Below are 20775 nucleotides of genomic sequence, written 5' to 3'. Positions count from 1 at the left end.
AGGGTTATTACTGAGCCGCCAAAGGCCCCTGACATGGCTCATGTAACGACTACATACTTACATCAGCAAGTAGTAACCGGGACCAACGGCTTAACGTGCCTTCCGAAGCACGGATCATCTTACTTTCGGACAACCTGGTGATCAGCCAGTAATGTCCTAACCAAACTAGGGACCACAAAGTAATTTTTGTGATATGTCCCCACCGGGAATCGAACCCAGGACCTCCGGATCGTGAGCCCAACGCTCAACCACTAGACCACGGAGGTCGTTCGGGTTATGAAGTGTTTGTTTTCGCGAGCTGATTGGCCGCTTCTATGGCTAGAGTAAAAGGGTTGTCAGGATCGTTTATGACGTCTTTCGGACGCCAATACTATTCAGTACCATCTCTAAGTGGAATGTATTCGGAAGCCGCAACTACCAGGGGATTTAGGTGGTGCGGAGCAGAATCGAAAAACGAAGCCAATTTGAGCCATTGGGCAATGGAATATCTAGGTCAATGTGCAGATTTTCATTGCGAATGAACCACGGAGCTCCCGTGGCTTTCCGCTTGAAACGATTTTGTATTATGACGATAATGATAAAAACCAGGTGTGAGACTACCAAAGTTGTGTAAGCACCGGTGAGCACGCTCCGGTCTAAATTGTTATTGCCTGAAACGTGTTATTGGCTGGAACATACCGTTACACCGTGTGAACGCATCCAAGCAACTTTAGCAGAGTAAGGATTAAACTTGTAACATTGTTGAGTCTGGCTCTTAAGTATATCTGTTGGGTTCATACTAGCTGGCAAGATTTTGCGGTTTTACGGAGGTGTTGTGAAGATTGTTATTGCAATGTTAATTTATTTGACACAAATAAATCGTAATCTTTTTCGTTTTTTTCCAGCTTACGACATCGTATCAACAGTGGCTGCAAGTTGTCTTGATTGCTTGTGGCTCTGCCCACCCCATTAGGGATTACGGGCGTGAGTATATGTATGTATGTATGTATGTAACTTTTACTATTTGCATAATTTTATGATACTAACATAGAATAAGTCATATTACTAACAACTATGGAATTTGTAATTATTAATTATTTATTTATAATAATAATATATTTATTTATTTTACTTAATAATAGTAGTATTTACTGAAATAAATTATTTGAATTTTGAATTTGAATGCAGTGATAAGACAAGATTTTTTTTTGACGTGACTTATTGCAGATTTTCCGCAGATGGCATTAACTACTTGGCCGGACAAATGGGGAGCGCTGAAACCTCTCACCCGGTACAACGTTTAAGACAACAGGCCTGAGGGTGCCCAGTTGGGAGCGAACCTCGGCTCAGGGCGTCGTCAGAGGAAAAATATTTGAAAGAATTAATCGACCCTATTGGGTCGATAGCGATAAGCGCTGATTGAGGGAAATCGTCGACCACGCCGGCGGGGTCGGTATCGGGGGTTTGAAGACAAGAAGACGTTTTCATTAATAAAATTATACGAAAAAGCTGAAAGTTTTTATTTTTAAAATCTTTCGTCACACAGCGGGCGTGACGAGGCGCTAGCAATATACTGAAATGTAGAGGAGTTGTCACACTGTGGGCGTTTGCCATTGCCATGTTTTCCTTCTTATGTATATTTTGTTATGAAAGCTGTTTAAATCACAAAGAACAAATCCACAAATGTTCCTTTGACGACGTATGTGAGCATTAAGATAAGACGTTTGGAATTTAAATGAAACGAGGATCAAAGTGTATGTTTCGTTGTGTGTGATGTCATGATTTCGAATCGCTGTATTTCATTTTTCCACGAATTTCGATTCTGTTTTCACATGCCTATCAATTTGTGTCTATTTTGGAAAATGAAAAACGTATAATTTTTGATACTTGCCAACTTTCTTATTATGCGAGATCAAGATCATGCGGACGAAGTTACGGGCAACTCCTGTTAGTACCTATACAGGATGTTAGTGACATCGTAACGAATACAGAGGGGATGATTCAACTCTAGATTTAAATATCAAATGGAATTTTCTGTCGTACAAGTAGCCATACTTTTGTATTATTCCACTTGATATCAACTCAGAATCATGGTCTGAATCATCCCTCAAAGTTTTCGTTACGATGTCACTAACTCCCTATAAGGTACACTGTATTATAATTGTATCAGTGACAGTGGCAGTAAATTCACTGCTAAGATCGAATACGTCAGCCATGTAAGAGCGCATCTTAGGCACTCCTAGATTGGGGACTTATCGCCAAGGCCATACAGCTGGAAGGAAATATATGTCGTGGCCAGATCTTAGGATTGATCATTGCATGAAATGGTCGTGTAATGGAACATCATTCGCTGGGCACATCATGATGTAGTTTGGACAGATCAATGAACACAAAACATTTAACGATATGAGCAACTAAATGCATGATATGGCCAAATGTTACCAATCAAGTCGTAAAATTAGTAACATTATCTGTGATATAGATAGTATCTATTAGGTAAATAATTTTGAAACTAAGAAATTAATCGAGTATGCACATTTTTATTACACCACATAGTATGAACACCGCCTACATTAACGATATGGCGATGGGTGATATCATTAAACGTTGACGTTTGAAAGATAATATGGTCAAATTAGGATGGCTCTTTCAGGAAATATGACCAGTTCATGAAATAGCTAATTCTAAGATCTGGCCACGACGTTATGTAATTGTATCAGTAAAATACCTGCGTATACGTCATCCAGCAGCAGGGCTCCACCTGGTTAGCGTCCAGCCCCCAGAACTCCAGCTCCTCTTCGAAGAGCGGCCCACACACGTCTGTGGGGTAGTGGAGTTTGCCGGTCCTGTTGACAAAGCATATAGGTACTTGCTTAGTGATCGACTCATATTGATTGTGAAGAAATAGTTATATATAAAAATAAATATAATCCAGAACACTCGCTTCTAATCTCTAACCGTGGCCATCTTTCTCACTCTGCAATCCTCCCTTCTCTCTCGTTCACTCATCGCTCTCTCTCTTTCTCTCTCTCTCTCTCTCTCTCACACACACACACCTTAACATTCCGTTTTATTCTACTATTCCTACATACTCAAATATAATTTATTAGAAATATTTACTTTCGAATTGTAAAGAAATAAAATCATGTTGTAACGATTCAGTCACTTGTAACGATTTGTACTGTCATGTTGTTATGTATAATAATAATAAATAAATAAATAAACATGACATAACAAATACTTTATTTCACAAACAGGAAAATACAAAACCAAATAGAAATAGAATGGGTACAATAGGCGGCCTATCAGCATGACACTCATCATCCCCCTAGCATTATCCCGTTCCTCACACGGTCCGCTTACCAAAGTACAGAAGTAAGATTTGACAGGTCCGGTTCTTTACATAATTATGCCTGTCTGTCCTTTCAACCCGCGAAGCGACAACCAGCTTAATACAGGTTAGGTCACATACCTCCGAAAATGCATCTCTCGGGAATGTGGGTTTCCTCACGATGTTTTCCTTCACCGCTGAGCACGTGATAATCATATTATGATCCAAACATGAATTCGAATACAAATTCGACAATCATTAAGCCTGTGCTTGATTCGAACCTGCGACCTCAAAGTGAGAGGCAAGCGTTCTATCAACTAGTCCACGCCTCCCTTATCAATATGGCACTGGTAGAATAAAAATTCATCATAAAATGAAAAGTCATTAAAAATAAATAAAATAATAGGAAAAGCATAATTATTCGAGGAAACAAAACGATTTTCAATCCAAAAATATTAATATTAAATATTAATATTTATATTATTTTATATCCATCAATATTCAGATGGATCTGACGTTTTTCCGGCGATTTAAATTAAATTCGAGCTATGTTTATTAAAAACAATTTTATGGGATCCCGTTGAAATAAATGCTACCTTTTAAATAAAGTTTTTCCGTTGTTGCTATCATACATATTATATACAGTTGCTATAATTGAAAAAAAAACTTCAAATAATTGGAAATAAAAAAACAAAGAACAATAATAAAAAAAGAACCTGTTTTCCCCGAACAGTGCTTTTGTTTATTCCTCACCAGTTTTTTTATTTATTTATTTTCTCATTAAAACAATGTTACAAACACTGGTATACAGACATCGGTAAAATTGGAAAATCGTTTTGTACCCTCGAGTAATATGCTTTTCCTATTATTTTGGTTACTTAAATTGCGGTATACAATTATATTAGTTTATATTTTTGTGTTGTTGTTTTGATATAATGCTCTCGCAGCGTCCAGTGCACCGACTCTGTTAGTAGAGGGGGTGACTGAAAAGCTTTGTTTTTTACCGACTTCACAAAAAAGAAGGAGGTTCTCAATTCGACCGTATATTTTTTTTTTTAGATGATTGCTTGGATGCGGCCTTTTTAACCGCCCCCAGTTGTAATGTGGATTCATTGAACTGTTATAAAGGTCTTCAAGGTTCCAATAAATCAAATTAAAACCATCAATATAATCAGAAGTTGGTCCTTAATCAATACGGGATTAGTCTGACTAGCCATTAATCAACAAAATAGGTTTGATCCGACTTGGAAGTGGGTTGAAGTTTCGACAAGTTTGGGTTGGCACGTCTTGATAGGAGTGCTAATTTAATTGTGGATTCGGCCTTGCAAGTAGTGTGTCCGAAAATTGTCTAACCTCCAATAAAAGATAAGAATTTATTTCTTGTAGATGCTTTTCCACGGTTATACAGGTTGTGAGAAGCTGCGTAGATTTTTTGAACAATCAGGTGATCAGCCTGTAATGTCCTAACCAAATTAGAGATCACAAAGTGATTTGTCCCCACCGGGATCGAACCCGGGGCTTTTTTATTGATTTGATTCACATCTTTCACATTATGGTGTATCTTAAATAAATAAATGAAAAGTACTCACGTCTCACTGAGCTTTCCGTTAGACGAACGTGATGGGCTATTGGGGGGTTAGTTAGGCCACATCGAAGCAATTCGTCTAAGAAAGCAATATTGCTTTTTTTTTTTTTTTTTTTGGTTTGGTTTTCCCCGAAGGGTAAGGCAAAGGGAACTATGCCCATACAGCCATGTCTGACGTATTTTTTTTTCCTTGATGATTAATGAAATGGTGAAAGGTGATGAATGATGATGATGAAACCTAAGCCCCCACCCTCGGAGTAGACTCCTACTCCGAACCCCAAACGAATTAACTCAAAAGTCCGCATAAACTTTTGAGCTATGAAGCGGCTTCCTAGCACGAAGCGAAAATAGGCAGATACACTTTGTTTATTGAATACTCCAATATAATAACACTCGCGAATGTCTTCCGACTAACTTAATGCGATCATTAACCACAAAACACCACTTCGTATTAATTATTTAGATCATTCAATGAAGAAAGCAACTGTCCCGTTCCCGTTTCCCGCTAAAAAGCCAGCAATATTGCTATTTGACATTTATTTGCGTTGCGCACTAACTTTTATATGCGCAAATGTCAAATTGCGACATGTGGCCTTTTAGCCTCCCTGGTCCGTCAGTCTTCTTCTTCTTCTTCTATCGTGTGGGTTTTGAGGCGAATTACTAACCTCATCAACCCTGGTGTCAGGGTTACTATTGAGCCGCCAAAGGCCCCTGACATGACTCATTTATAACGACTACGTACTTACACAGTAAGTAGTAACCGGGACCAACGGCTTAACGTGCCTTCCGAAGCACGGATCGTCTTACTTTCGGACAATCAGGTGATCAGCCTGTAATGTCCTAACCAAACTAGGGACCACAAAGTAATTTTTGTGATATGTCCCCACTGGGAATCGAACCCAGGACCTCCGGATCGTGAGTCCAACGCTCAACCACTGGACCACGGAGGCCGTCAGTCATATAATTTGAATAACAGCAACCATATTTCCTAAGTCTATGTCGCGCCCTTTTCCTAGAATCATTATTTCTCAAAACGGGGTGTCGGTTTTCCAATTTGAACGGGACAATAAATCAATTCTGCACAAAGAGGCCCCAATTTATTTTTCCCTGTCGCCCCTTTTATGGCCGGCCGTGGGCCAAATTAATTCCGTTAATAAGGAATTCGGACACTTCGAGACACTTCGGGTTATTTCGGGATGTTTCAGTCAGATGTCACGCAGTGCCAAAACTAGGATTATTTTTGGACAAATTGGGAAACCTTTATTCAATGGCTGTTGGTGTAGAATGTACGTGGAAAATAGTTATCATCATCATCATCTCCGTAGCGCTATCCCGTTTCTCACAGGGTCCGCCATACGATAGGCCGGTCATAGGATGGGTGACCACAAAGTAAATGTTTTCGTCTCGAGCTCCTCCGTGCTCCGGAAGGCACGTTAAGCCGTTGGTCCCGGCTGCATTAGTAGTCGTTAATAACCATCAATCCGCACTGGGCCCGCGTGATGGTTTAAGGCCCGATCTCCCTATCCATCTATAGGGAAGGCCCGTGCCCCAGCAGTGGGGATGGGGATGTTAATGGGCTGATGATGATGTTGAATGATGATGAGTGACTCATTTACATTGTAAGTATGCAACAATATTATGAAATAAAAAAGGGAACATGTGTCTTGCATACTATGGGCAACTTGTGCTAATGCTTAAGTCTTGTTGATTGTGTAACTAAGTCGCTTTTATGTAGGTCATAATATAATATTATTGCAATACATAAAAATACTACCACGTTCTACTCTTTTTTTTAAGTAGTACTTAGAGGATAAGTGTTATTGGCTATGGTTTGTAACATTGTGAAACAATCTGAAATCAGAAATCGGAAATCAGAAACTTGTTGAAGGTCAATGTAACATTTTTGAATTTACGTCATTTCGCAAGGTGTTATGGCTGAGGAGAAGAAATGACAAGAAACTGCAACAGCAACACATCTTATAAATCAATGAGGGTATACATTACAAGTTATTTAATAACTAGAGGAACACATTCAATACCAGACATTTTTATCATTTAGGTAATCATTAATCTTATAAATAAGTTTTTTTACATAAAGTAAGCTTCACATGAGCTTTAAATATCTTTTCTGACAATTTTAAAATATTATCTGGTATTTTATTGTCAAAACGTATACATAACCCCAAAAAAGATGAATTTAATTTACTTAATCTAGAATTTTGAATAGCAATTTTATTTTTATTCTTTGTATTGTAAGTATGCCTTTCACTGTTTCTCGGAAGAAGAGATTATTACAATTAGTTTAAGCTGTTGTTATCCCAAATAATAATAAATAAAAAATAATCACGTATTCTTCAATAAATCGATTCCCACTTAATCGTCGAACGTCAACTAGAGTAAATCTGTAGCAGTAAAAATATACGTTTCCAAAATACAAGAAAATACTTTTAAGGGTACGTTTCTGCCTCAAGCTTGGATTGGGGAAATTTATTCCAAGTGCTGACACGTTTCGATCCGCCCTCGAATATATAAGAAATGTTCAACAACGATGAATGAAATTGGAAAAGTTGAAACCGCGATTTAAGTACTGTGAACCGCTTTTTACTTTTAAGTTGAGTTTAGACACTTAAGGTGAAACGTCTTGCTTTATTGCTGTTTTATACGGATAATCTCTTATTCACCCCCGAAATCTTACTGGGATTAATGTCTCGAAACACTTTTTTTGACGTCACGGACAATATAAATGTGATGAGCTGGCCAATTTTTTTTTTGGCTGGTTTTTTGTCTTACTATATATTGTTAGTGTGTTGTTGTAAGTTTGTGCAATAAAGATTATTATTATTATTCATTAGATAGGTTCAGGAGGATTCAATTTGAAAGAATTAATCTATTCATAGTTCTCTCTCTCTCTTCGGTGGAGTGATCGCCATTACTCCATAGATAGGGCGTGTAGAACGGTGAACGGTGGTTGCCCCAATCGCCTTCCGTTCCGCAATACACCGACCAATTTCTCTAGCTAGAGCCCTACCAGAATCCATTTGTGAGGTGGAATACCAACCTCATAAACCCTGGTGTCAAGGTTATTAAATTTAGTGAGCCGCCAAAGGCCCCTGACATGACTCATGTAACGACTACTTCGTTACACCTGTAAGTATTAACCGGGACCAACGGCTTAACGTGCCTTTAAGTGATCACAAAGTGTTTTTTGTGATATGCCCCCACCGGGATTTGTACCCTGGGGCCTCCGGATCGTGAGACCAACGTTCAACCATTCGCTATCAACGTTCATTGATAGCGATAAGCGCTGAAAGTGGGAATTTGACCACACTTTTTTCATTTATCAATTTATGAACTTTAAATGAATTCGGATTCAATAGTACAGAGCTAGACATGAAATAGACTACACCAACGCGTCTAAAGGCTGTTTTCATAACGTAATTTCATATACAAAATTGCCAAAGAAATTAGTATGCCTGCCGACATTCATTCCAGCCAAAAGAAAGAAAATGTAAAACTTTTCCTCAAAATGAAGTCTTCTTTGATCTACTTATTTTTTTGCACGAAATATTTTTCACTGAAAATTTTCACTTCTTTTTCTCTTGGCAGTTTATTGAGGTGAATAATTGAATGAATTTTGATCAAAATTGTGTCGAGTTAGCATTAACATTGGAGGAAAAGTCGGCCAAAATCATAGTCGGCACCTCTCTAGTTTGAACCTTAGGACCCTAACCCAAACCGCAAATTCCGGTCCCAAAATGGTAAACTATTTATTTGGGATATATTTCACTCTGTCAGCACGCGGTTAATTATGTCGAAATTAATTTTAATTACATTATAGCTATTATATTATATAATAGGCGATTATAATATTATATATACTCAAAGATACATTAAAAAGCTAATCTAGAAACAAAAGCCTATCAATATAATTTTTCGTTTCGACTGATTCCCGAATTTGGATTTAGAATTACAGAACAAAGCGTATGACGGTTGACCGCATTTATTGATGACGTTATAAACGTGTATTTTCATTGATGTACGTATATTACAATAATGGCACTTCATTGGTATTTCACTATAGTAACATCATCATCATCATCACCAGCCCATTAACGTCTCCACTGCTGGGGCACGGGCCTTCCCTATGGATGGATAGAGAGATCGGGCCTTAAACCACCACGCGGGCCCAGTGCCGATTGGTGGTTATTAACGACTGCTAATGCAGCCGGGACCAACGACTTAACGTGCCTTCCGAAGCACGGAGGAGCTCGAGATAAAAACTTTTTTTTTGTGGTCACCCATCCTATGACCGGCCTTTGCGAAAGTCGCTTAACTCAACAATCGCAGACCGAGCGCGTTAACCGCTGCGCCACCGAGCTCCTCAGGTAGTAACATATATTATAATACATCAATGTGTATTTCTATAAATGTTGTGTATGTATGTGTGCGTATGCTATTGTTAGCTAGCAGTTGTTTCAATCACCTCCCTATACAAATGCCATAGAAATGTATCGTTTTGACATTGCAGAAGTCCGTCGACGGCAAACCTGGAATTAGTCTCATAAAAAAGGTGTTAAAGAAAAAGTATCTCATTTGACTTGTTCCTCTTGGCTATTATGTTTTTATCACTAATTTACGAGCCACATTCTTGTCGGTGTAGCATTATCCATGCTACTTTTTTAGTGGGAAAAAAGGGCAGTGGTTTCCCTCTTGCCTTCTGCCCCGCCGTACTCTGTCTGACGCAAGTGGGATCCCATCCAGAGTAGTCTATTTCAAAGCCGTACTAGGACTCCTGTCCTCCGCTTCTGAATAGTACTGACAGTTACTGCTGCCCTCTGACAGGTTCCAGGTTACAGTCCCTGTGACTTGCCCCTTCCGTCCTGCATTGCCGTACTGATGGCTCCCATCTCCGCCTCAGCAACCATTGAGGTCTTCACCCGTATCCTTGGGCAAGAGTTCCTCCGGGGTTAGGGGTAAGTATTATGTTTTACCAAACATGAATACCTTTATTTTCTAATGCTGTGTAAAATGTATTGATTTAGGTCAAACTGTGTCAAGACAACTGAAAGTAGGTCAAGAAATATTTCGGGGGATTAATGAAACATTTCGAGTGTGGTGGATTTCTAATGACATTTAATCGATAAAGGACTGTTACATGCATAAACATAAACATAACTTAGCATCACGTGTCCTCGAAGGGGTAAGCAGAGGTCGGCCTCTGTGGTTGAGCGTTGGCCTCACGATCCGGAAGCCCCGGGTTCAAATCCCGGATTGTGATCCCTAGTTTGGTTAGGATATTACAGGCTGATCACCCGATTGTCCGCCACTCGAACAGCATCCTCGGTGGCACTCATCAGCCCCCCTCGAGTGCAGGTATCAGGGCACGCGGAGCAAGTTATCAGATGAGCCATAGTCTGTGGCGTAACACCACACACGCAGCTCAGATCCAATCCGATGAGAAAATCCCACCTGGACGGGTTATCTTTACTTCGGCCAACCTGTGTGCGGAGTCTATTTAAAGATTTCCAGGTCAGCCTGGATACTGGGCTGAAGAAATCTAATGCCATCGAAGCGACAAGAAGAAGAAGACCCGATTGTCCGAAAGTAAGATTATCCGTGTTTCGGAAGCCACGTTAAGCCAATGGTCCCGGTTACTATTTACTGATGTAAGTGAGTAATCGTTACATGAGCGAAAAATCAGTCCCCGACTGAACCGGTGTAAGGACCACGGGAAGTCGAACCTCATCTACATAAATGGAGCTTAAAGGAGTTGCCATACTGTGAATGTGGTCACCCGGATCAAACCTTATCTCACAGAGTGAACGAGTGTCCTCTACACTGGTTCCCAGGTGGCATAGCCGAGCTGCATTGTGTGACGAATGCGGCAGAGACTTGGTTGAGGGAGCTTAAACTAGATAGATAATCCATGCAGGATATTTTTATTTGCCATACGCAATTATAATAATCATCATCATCATGTCGTCCAAACCGTATCCGGCGACGGCGACTCCTAAATATCTATCCCGGGTCGTTGTTGTGGCTGGCGATAAAGCTGGCCTGACGAATTGAGTGTGTACTTACAGGAGGGTTCCGGTCGAGTCTTCCGTATTTGGCGCTTTGCGTCGAGATCTTGTAAACGCTTCTCTTCAAATAAATAACAATAATAAAAAAGAATTTAATGAAGAATTTGAATTTATGTTTGGATCATATACAACTGATATTACGTGGTTTCCAGTATTTGTGCCCGGCACAACATCGCCCGCTATTTTTATTACACGGGACTTAAACACAGCTGGCGAAGAGTGGGTGTATGTACTTTGCATCTGTTCCTACCCCTTTGGGGATACAAGCGTGTTGCTGTATTATGTATGTGTTCAGATATTATTATAATCTGCAATCTACATAAAACACACCCACACAGTACCCGCATGGTTTTACCTCATTTCTCATAATGTAAATTGGTTGGGATTCAATTCTCTGTTTGTATCTGTATTTTCCACCCGTTTCTGAGAGAAAAAGGATTTTTTTACAAAGAAAAAAGAAGACAGGAATTATTTGTAGTATCTCATCATCACCAGCCCATTAACGTCCCCACTGCTGGGGCACGGGCCTTCCCTATGGATGGATAGGGAGATCGTGCCTTAAACCACCACGCGGGCCCAGTGCGGATTGGTGGTTATTAACGACTGCTAAAGCAGCCGGGACCAACGGCTTAACGTGCTTTCCGAAGCACGGAGGAGCTCGAGATGAAAACTAAACCCCTCATCAGGATTTTTTTGAAAGTGCAAATATATTTTTAGTTTTCGTTTATGGAAATGTTTTGTTTCGTGTCATAGAATAAGGAATAATATTACGTATAGAACGGCAATTCCCACACGCAGATGTTCGTGTTCGATAACGTCAATGTGTAGTGTGTGTGTAAAACGAGGTGTTTTGTATGAAGTGTCCGGGTTGACTGAATACAGACATTATGTATACTATGTATAATATCTTTACTATAGCCATATATTAGCGCCAGTCATTTAAAGAAAAAAACATGACCTTGAGTAGTATTTCTTATTTAAGACAGTCAATCTATGTGGACACGACGCGCAGGCGATACTGCGCAATACTATAGCATTAGTGAAAAACAGTAAGGGTAGTGCTTCGAACACAGAATGTCAGTATCTTTACCGTAAATGCAAAAATATCTTACAATCTTTTGTCTTGTTGCAAATCTGTACCGTCAGTGAAAAGTAATACAATTCGAGTTTTATCATTTTTGAGTTAGCACGTACAGTTCATGTTCAAAAAATCATCTTTCTTTCTAATTCTCGTAACTGTAGCTATTATAAATACGGAGATAATATTATATCCAGAGTAGTTATGTATGTTGCTAACTTACGTAAGTTATAACTTGATATTTGCAAATAATAAAGATTCTAGAATATGTTTGCTGTAACAGTAATGAGACAGACCAACGGTGTTGGAAAATCTGACCCAGTTGTTGTTGTAGTATGATGACAGTAGCTTATAACGGGCCCTGAGGTCCAGTGCTTAGGTGTTAGGCTCACGATTCGGAAGTCCCAGGTTCGAATCCCGGTGGGGACATATCACAAAAACATCACTTTGTGATCCCCAGTTTGATTAATAAATAATAATAATAATTTATTTAATTCACGAAACATGTCTCATATGTGTTAGTAAACTTATTCTAGATGTTAGTAGCCTTATCTAATATTAGATGCTGTGACATGCAAGTCACAGCATCTACGCAGATACGGGCAGTCGAGTGGCGTGATTAGGACATTGCTGGTTGATCACTCAATAAAATTGTCCGAAAGTAAGATGATCGTTGCTTCAGAGCACGTTTTATTTACCTAAGTGAGTATATAGTTGTTACATGAGCCACGTCAGGGGCTTTTGGAGACTAATAAGAGAGAAATAGTAAGCATGATACCAGGGTTTAATGAAGTCGGTTATTGATGTCACGGCCCCCACGAGAAGAGCCCATATATTCAAATTCAAAACTCAAAATTCAAAGTTCAGAATTCAAAAATGAAAATTCGAAACTTAAAATTCAAATTTCAAATTCTATTATTCAAATTATAAATTATACAAGTCGGGTTTTCCTGTTCACGTGACATCTATAATGTCTGCGGGTTTTTCCTCACTACTCTTGTACTATAATATTTTCCATCAGCAAGATTCCCCGTATAATGTGCTCCATCTTCCGTGAAATACATTTTGCTTCGAACTCGCTTGAATCGAGTCACCTCAAAATGGCTGCAATATTGCTGGTTTGCTATATTTTGTCGAGCTATATTTCAGTGTGTTTGGAGGAAGCGAATGAGGAGTTTTCCAGTACGTATAGTAATTTTAGTTCTTTCAATAAGAAGAGATGACGCTGAAAACACTTTTGAAAGTTTATTCAAGCAAATAAATGAAAACAAAATCAAACAGTCTATTAATTATCATTTTCCCGTTTCCCACAGTGTCAGTTTACCTAATCTAAAGATTTGACAGGTCCGGTTTTTTACAGAAGCGATTGCCTGTCTGACCTTCCAACCCGCGAAGGGAAAACCAGTACCTGGGTTTCCTTACGATGTTTCCCTTCACTAATCAAATTTGGCAATCATTGGTTTAGGCCTGTGCTGGATTCGAACCTTCGACCTCAAAGTGAGAGGCAAGCGTTCTACCGACTGAGTTACCACGGCTCTTTGGCTTGTTTTAATTGCTATAATTTATGTTATTTATTAATAAGAATCATCATAAAAGGGGAGCTACAAGGGAAGAGAGGTAGGGAAGACCAAGAAGAGTTCACATGGAACAGAGTACCGTACCGGTTCACTCTCACACCTTCACGCACACACTCACCCATTCACTCTTACACGCATAAATTACACTCTTGGGAATTTGTGGTCAATAAAGTGTTCTATTGTTGAGGAGCTCGGTGGCGCAGCGGTAAACGCACTCGGTCTGCGATTGTTGAAGTAAAGCAACTTTCGCAGAGGCCGGTCATAGGATGGGTGACCACAAAAAGAAAAAAGTTTTCATCTCGAGCTCCTCCGTGCTTCGGAAGGCACGTTAAGCCGGTCCCGGCTGCATTCGCAGTCGTTAATAACCACCAATCCGTAGTGGGCCCGCGTGGTGGTTTAAGGCCCGATCTCCCTATCCATCCATAGGGAAGGCCCGTGCCCCCAGCAGTGGGGACGTTAATGGGCTGATGATGATGATGATGATTGTTTTAATGTTCTTACCTGTAATAGTTGAGGACCTGTGCGAAGACGCCGGGGTGGCGGTCGAAGAAGTACTCGTTGAGCACGGGGTCGTAGTTGGCGAGTGCTTCCGTCAGCCGCGAGAGCCGTGTCGCGGGAATCTTCTTGAGCGTTGCCTTGTAAGTCTCATGACGGATCCCGCCCACGTTGAGAACCACGCGGTTCTCCGCGTCCATGTTGAGGAGATTCATTTCTGGGGGCAAGAAGACTGTATGAGACACGAATGATCTGGAGATCCAGGTCAGACGTTAGATAGGGACATTATCGAAATCACTTCGTGTGTCGCATCTTCCTTCTTGATGCGAATTACCGAAGGATTTGAACTGCCTGCCGTCGTCTGTTTTTCTGACTCGTTATAATCTGGGAGAATGCCTATTCACTTTTAATAATGGGTGGTAGATTCGTTGGGCCTTGGTTTAGTTTTGATTCTAATAATGTTTTAACTTTATTTAAGTATTATTTTCAAATTTTCGATTGTAATAACTTTAAATTTTAAAGTGACATAATTGTATCTGACAATATGGGTACCTACCCGAAATAAATGCATATTTTTATTTAATTTTTAATAACAAGGGTCATCGTTTATGTCAAAAAACAAATATAAAAGATGCATTATGTCTGTTATCCATGAAATTCCAAAGTTAAACAAAGGCAAATCTGTACAGCGCCATCTGTATTTTTGGGAAACATCGTTTGGAAAGTCCTTCATTAGCCCTTTTAAAGGGAAAACTAGGTACCTAACTTACTAAAGTAAGTAGTAACTAACTTAGTTTTATATAATTTTCATCAATCTACCCTGTTTTGCATAATGACAATTATGTATATTCCGAACTAAAATGTATTTTCATTAGACACTTTTTGATTAAATAAAGTCACTCAAATTACATTCTAAAGTTACTCGAATTACAACGTCTTAAAGTTGAATTACTCGTAATACGAAGCTGTTGTAAAACAGAGCATTAAATTACAGAGAAAATTTTAATTAACCAAGTTAAAATATCGGTGTTCCAAACATAATACAAACAATGTTGGATTTCTAAAAGTGGAACCTCTTTTAATTTAAATAAAACCCCATAAAGTCCGAACTACCGGGTTCTTACCTAAGAACACAAATACCCAGAAGCTGAGCCTACTCAATGCAAAGAACCCAATTCTATAAGAGCTTTGTCATTGGCTTATCATCTTTTAAGGTGAACTTAAGTTTCCTTTGCGTTTTGAAAAGAAAATTTCCTTTTGTAACATCTTCTCGCTTTTGCTTTGATGCTGAATTTTGAACCATTAGCAACAATAATTAAGGCTTGTATTTCATGTTCTATTTTTGTTACATGTGCAAAATATACAAGCATTTTGAGTGATTTTGTGACTTTGTAGCGGACCCAACTAGTTGGCCACCTAGTTCCGCTCACATGCAACAGATGGCGCCACATTCAATAATGCAGTAATAATGCAGTCTTCAAGCGGTCGTGAAACGCGGTATCGAAGTTTACACGGCAAGACGCATATATACTACTTCCAACACAATACAGTTGGATCGTCGATCCCTAGTCACGCTAACAACTTGTGGCTAGCGGGGTACTATGCTCAGTTCGGTACCCCGAAAACATCCTTTGGCGGCAGCACACCCTCGCCGCCAAACTGGTGACCCTCGACAGAACACTTCCTGCCTACACCTTCTGGGAGTCGGAGTCAACTGCGTCTCACCTGCATCATCCGCCACCAGCATCAATCACCCCGCATCAACCCTCAACAGGCGTTCATCATCAGCCTTCAGTCGGAGCATCGCACGTCCATCTGCCAGCCGCCTACGACGCTGCCTGGACATCTGACACTCCACACCAGGACTTCGGAGCATCTACAGTTCCATGACCAGCTGCCCAAGCTGCCTGGACCTGGCACTCCACACGCAACAGCGACACAACACATGAGGTCCACTGCCACACCACGCTGTCGAGCACGCGCTCCACGTGGCAGGCCGCCTTCTCGCCTCACGCCAGTCGCCGGCTCCACAATCCCGACTCACCGCGGATAGGAGCAGCTCCCCATCCCGACTCACCGTGGATAGGAGCACAACTCACGCCGTACACACCTCTTCCCGACTCACTGGGATTACAGGCACCACGGCATTCCTGAAGAGCACTGAAGCACTTGAATCGACCTCCGGTCTGAGGGGGGGAGTGATGTAGCGGACCCAACTAGTTGGCCACCTAGTTCCGCTCACATGCAACAGATGGCGCCACATTCAATAATGCAGTAATAATGCAGTCTTCAAGCGGTCGTGAAACGCGGTATCGAAGTTTACACGGCAAGACGCATATATACTACTTCCAACACAATACAGTTGGATCGTCGATCCCTAGTCACGCTAACAACTTGTGGCTAGCGGGGTACTATGCTCAGTTCGGTACCCCGAAAACATCCTTTGGCGGCAGCACACCCTCGCCGCCAAAACTTCATTGATTCAAGTTTTATCGAAGGAATACCTTTTTTTAATCCTACCCTTCTCAATTGCGATTTGGTAAAGGTATTTGGACACTAGCTTACCCATTTTGGCTTCCTACTAAACCAACCAGTTTAGGTGCCCGTGTTTTTAAGCCGCCGATAGTTTCCTAGGTCAAAGATAAATTATGAAATTTTGGTTACCTACTAAATAAATTCACAGATCTACGCATTTCCTTTACGGAAAACAAAAAAACGATTTGTACAAATTTTAATAAAGAAAAATGTAATGTTTTAATGTAATGTATTTTTTAATAAGTGCGAAATTTTGTCACGTTTTTCTATGACGTCACAGGCTGCTTTTTCATACAAATTCCATAGTAATTTCGTGTTTTGACGTTTGTTAAAGAGTAACTGATTTGACTAGTTGAAAATTTATTGTAACCTAATTGTGATCAGTATTTTCTTCAACAATATAATGTATGGAATAAAATTCAGTATTCTGTTACAATATTCATGCATTCAACATTCAATTCTAATGTTTCATTTATGATGACGTAGCACGTCGCACAAGGCGTCGAGTGCCGCGACGTGGGGTAAATTCTAACTTAAATAAAAATGGCGATAGCCTTTTCCACCTGAGTCACATGATCGTGAGTTCGCACTTTAAATAGCTTATTCTATAAGACTCTGTAATCCGTTTTAATGGATCAAACCGAAATACCAATCAGAACGAAGAACTTCCTCTCCAAGGAATGGAATAATCTCGTGTTAGTGACATCGTAACGAAAACTTTGAGGCATGTTTCAGGCCATGATTTTGAGTTGATATCAAGTGGAGTTTTCCGTCGCAAAAGTATGGGACGGAAAATTGGTACATTATTATTGGTATTGGTATTGTCAGGGGCCTATGGCGGCTCAGTAATAACCCTGACACCAGGGTTGATGAGGTTGGTAATTCACCTTACAATCCACACGATAGAAGAGGAAGAAACAGCGTAATGCTGCCGTACTCACTTGCTCACTCCTCAGTCCGGCAGTACATAGAATACACTGCTATGGTGCCCGACTCTGACCTCGTCTCCACATCACCGCAATGTAGTCGCTCTCGAGTCTGCTCAGCTTTACGTACGGGCTCATTGCGAGTGGTGGAGGGGCTAATCCTGGAAAAGAATAAGGTAAACATCACTAAATAGGTAGTGCATACCTTTAAGGTAGTAAGTACGTAGTCGTTACATGAGTCATGTAAGGGGCTTATGCCGGCTCAATAATAACCCTGACACCAGGGTTGATGGGGTTGTAATTGACATGCGTCACCAGACCAGACCAGAATGCGCTATGCCAAAAGCCTTAGCCAAATTGCAAATTATTTACGAAAAACCAGTGACATCATCATCTCTCTAGCGTTATCCCGTTTTACACAGGTTCCGCTTACCTAACCTGAAGATTTGACAGGTCCAGTTTACAGAAGCGACTGCCTGTCTGACCTTCCGACCCGCGAAGAGAAAACCAGCCCGATACAGGTAAGGCACATACCTTCGAAAACGCATTTCTCGGGAATGTGGGTTTCATCACGATGTTTTCCTTCACCGCTGAGCACGTAATAATCTTTTATGATCCAAACATGAATGTGGTGTGGGTCGGGAAAAACGGAAGTGACAGCGATAAAAAAAATATGGGATTACCATGTCACCTTATGTCAAGTCATTACATTTTTATCCCTGTCACCTAAGACAGTCATTATCGTTTCCAATGAGAGGATTCCCAGGCTTCTTTCACCAAAAAAAACTTTAGATGTTGTTCAGGTTTTAGACGTGACAATCACTTATTTTTTTATTACTCGGGTACATAATTATTTCAAAATCAATATAATGGCAGAAGCATAACGTAACGTAAACAGCCTATATACGTCCCACTGCTGGGCACAGGCCTCCCCTCAATCAACCGGAGGGGGTATGGAGCATACTCCACCACACTGCTCCAATGCGGGTTGGTGGAGGTGTTTTACGGCTAATAGCCGGGACCAACAGCTTAACGTGCCCTCCGAAGCACGGAATCATTTTACTTTTTCGGACAATCAGGTGATTCAAGCCTGAAAAGTCCTTACCAAACAAAGGACAGTCTCACAAAGTGATTTCGACAATGTCCCCATCGGGAATCGAACCCGGACCTCCAGATCGTGAGCCTAACGCTCTAACCACTAGACCACGGAGGCTGTTATTAATTCTTTCAAATATTTTTCCTTTCAGACGACACCCTGAGCCGAGGTTCGCGCCCAACTGGGCACCCTCAGGCCTGTTGTCTTAAACGTTGTACCGGGTGAGAGCCTTCAGCGCTCCTCATTTGTCCGGCCAAGTAGTTGATGCCATCTGCGGCAAATCTACAATAAGTCGGGTCAAAAAAATATATCGATTTTCGAAATTATTTGCAACTTGGCTAACCCCGGATAACCTAGTTTTGTTGCTAGCTCTATCCATAAAATATTACAAAGCTCAAACTTACAATAGCCATTATTATTACGTGTGACTTTCAAACGACAAAATGTCAATTCATTTTGACCTATGAACGGAACATGTCCATTGTTCGTTTACTCATTCTATTCTTTGCTTCCTAACGTGAAAAGGTTTCACACTAGCCGAAAATGTTGACTGGAGTGTTGCCTTTTGGTGTTGTGTATTTATCGTACAATGAAATTCAGGTCACCAAGTGTCTGGTTACCACATGCTAAGAGAGTCCTGAGTTTATTTGGGCACATAATCTCTTCTTCTATCGTGTGGGTTGTGAGATGAATAACCAACCCCATCAACCACCAGGGTTGATGCGTGGTTAAAAATGTTGAATAACTTAAATTACTCTTCTTCTTCTATCGTGTGGGTTGTGAGGTGGATTACCAACCCCATCAACCCTGGTGTCAGGGTTATTATTGAGCCGCCAAAGGCCCATGACATGGCTCATGTAACGACTACTTACTTACATCAGTAAGTAGTAAATAATAAATGTTTCTTTCTTTCTTTCTTTCTTTCTTTCTAACCGGGACAACGGTTTAACGTACCGAAGCACGGATCATCTTACTTTTTGGACATCAGATGATCAGCCTGTAATGTCCTAACCAAAGTATTTTTTGTGATATGTCTCCACCGGGATGATCTACGTAATCAGACCATTGTGAAATTGGCCGTTAAAAATGATTAACTGCATATAAGATGAATAGGTGAATAGGCATTTTCTGGGTAAGGTCATTCCAACGTCGATCTCTTCTTCTCCTTGTGGAAGAACGAAGTCAAGAGCAAACCCATCTTAATTAAAAAAAATAAATTGTTTTACATTTTTGTTCTTCAATCTATCCTATTCCTATTCACGTACAGAGCAACAAACACTTCAATCAACTTACACCCTACCCAGAAAATTTTGTAACGGTACGTGTGAGTAGAGCCGAAATATTCGACCCTGACATGAAGCAGGTCGGTTTTCAGGCAAAGTATTGATCGGACGGACAGATAGGCCGAACTTGTAATTACTATAGAGTGGTGACGCGGAGTCGCGGAGTCGAGTCAGTGAGTTGACTCGCTTACGTGAAATGAACTGGAATGGTTGAAAAAAGAGCTATTGTTAGATAGTTCGTGGTGGGGTTTTATTAAGGGGTACTGTTCTCGAGCTGACCAAGAAAAGTAGGCGTAGTAATCTTCGCCACTTACAGTTGGCATTGTACCAGCTGCCTAAATACAATAATGAATATGGAAAAAGGGTATGGGACTACACACTGCCTTCCATACTTAATAACCTACCTAACAACATTCTCAATAAAATATAACGGTCAAAAAAGACAACTATATAAAAAACCTACTCAGGCGCCACTTTACAGTAGATAAATACTTACAATCACTAGATAACTGCGAGTGAAACGAACTCAACAGTATTATGTTGCATGCAAATAATCTTTATACTTTTAAGATTCAGCATGTAACCTTAAAATGTACCCAATATTTTCATTTGAAATAAACAGTTTTAATTTTTTTTTTCATCATCATCATCAGCTAGCGTTTTTCCGTTTTTCACAGGGTCCGCTTACCTAACCTCTGTCTAAAGTTATTGGGTTATATTTATTCCCTTAAGATCGGATAGAAAAAAACTTAGAAAAACTTATTTTCACTTCCGCACTGAACGTTTTGCCTCTTCCTTTTTGATGTG

The 20775-nt window shown here is 40.3% G+C and overlaps 2 protein-coding genes across 7 annotated transcripts in view; one reads left to right on the top strand and one right to left on the bottom strand.

Annotated features, from left to right (window-relative positions):
- LOC126373971 (uncharacterized) overlaps positions 1 to 20775 on the top strand; it is a 438722-nt gene that overhangs the window by 260672 nt on the left and 157275 nt on the right. Inside the window, exon 11 of one of the 2 annotated variants that reach the window (XR_007567383.1) lies at positions 18669 to 18743. The exons of the other annotated variant lie outside the window; for it this stretch is intronic. The gene's annotated coding sequence lies outside the window, so the exon portion shown is untranslated. Of the gene's footprint in view, positions 1 to 18668; positions 18744 to 20775 lie in introns of those variants that run through there. 2 annotated transcript variants of the gene reach the window in all.
- Positions 1 to 20775, bottom strand: part of LOC126373966 (potassium voltage-gated channel protein Shaw-like) — a 263971-nt gene that overhangs the window by 142956 nt on the left and 100240 nt on the right. For all 5 annotated transcript variants that reach the window (XR_007567381.1, XR_007567380.1, XM_050020370.1 and 2 more), the window contains exons 3-5: positions 17605 to 17750; positions 14135 to 14345; positions 2708 to 2825 (exon numbers count right to left, since the gene is read on the bottom strand). Coding sequence is in view for 3 of the 5 variants with exons in the window: in XM_050020370.1 (XP_049876327.1) it covers positions 2708 to 2825; positions 14135 to 14343 (327 nt within the window). In the remaining 2 variants the exon portion in view is untranslated. The remainder of the gene's footprint in view (positions 1 to 2707; positions 2826 to 14134; positions 14346 to 17604; positions 17751 to 20775) is intronic.

This window comes from Pectinophora gossypiella, chromosome 16, assembly GCF_024362695.1.
Source record: "Pectinophora gossypiella chromosome 16, ilPecGoss1.1, whole genome shotgun sequence".
Classification (NCBI taxonomy): domain Eukaryota; kingdom Metazoa; phylum Arthropoda; class Insecta; order Lepidoptera; family Gelechiidae; genus Pectinophora; species Pectinophora gossypiella.
This window is presented reverse-complemented; position numbering and strand designations above follow the sequence as displayed.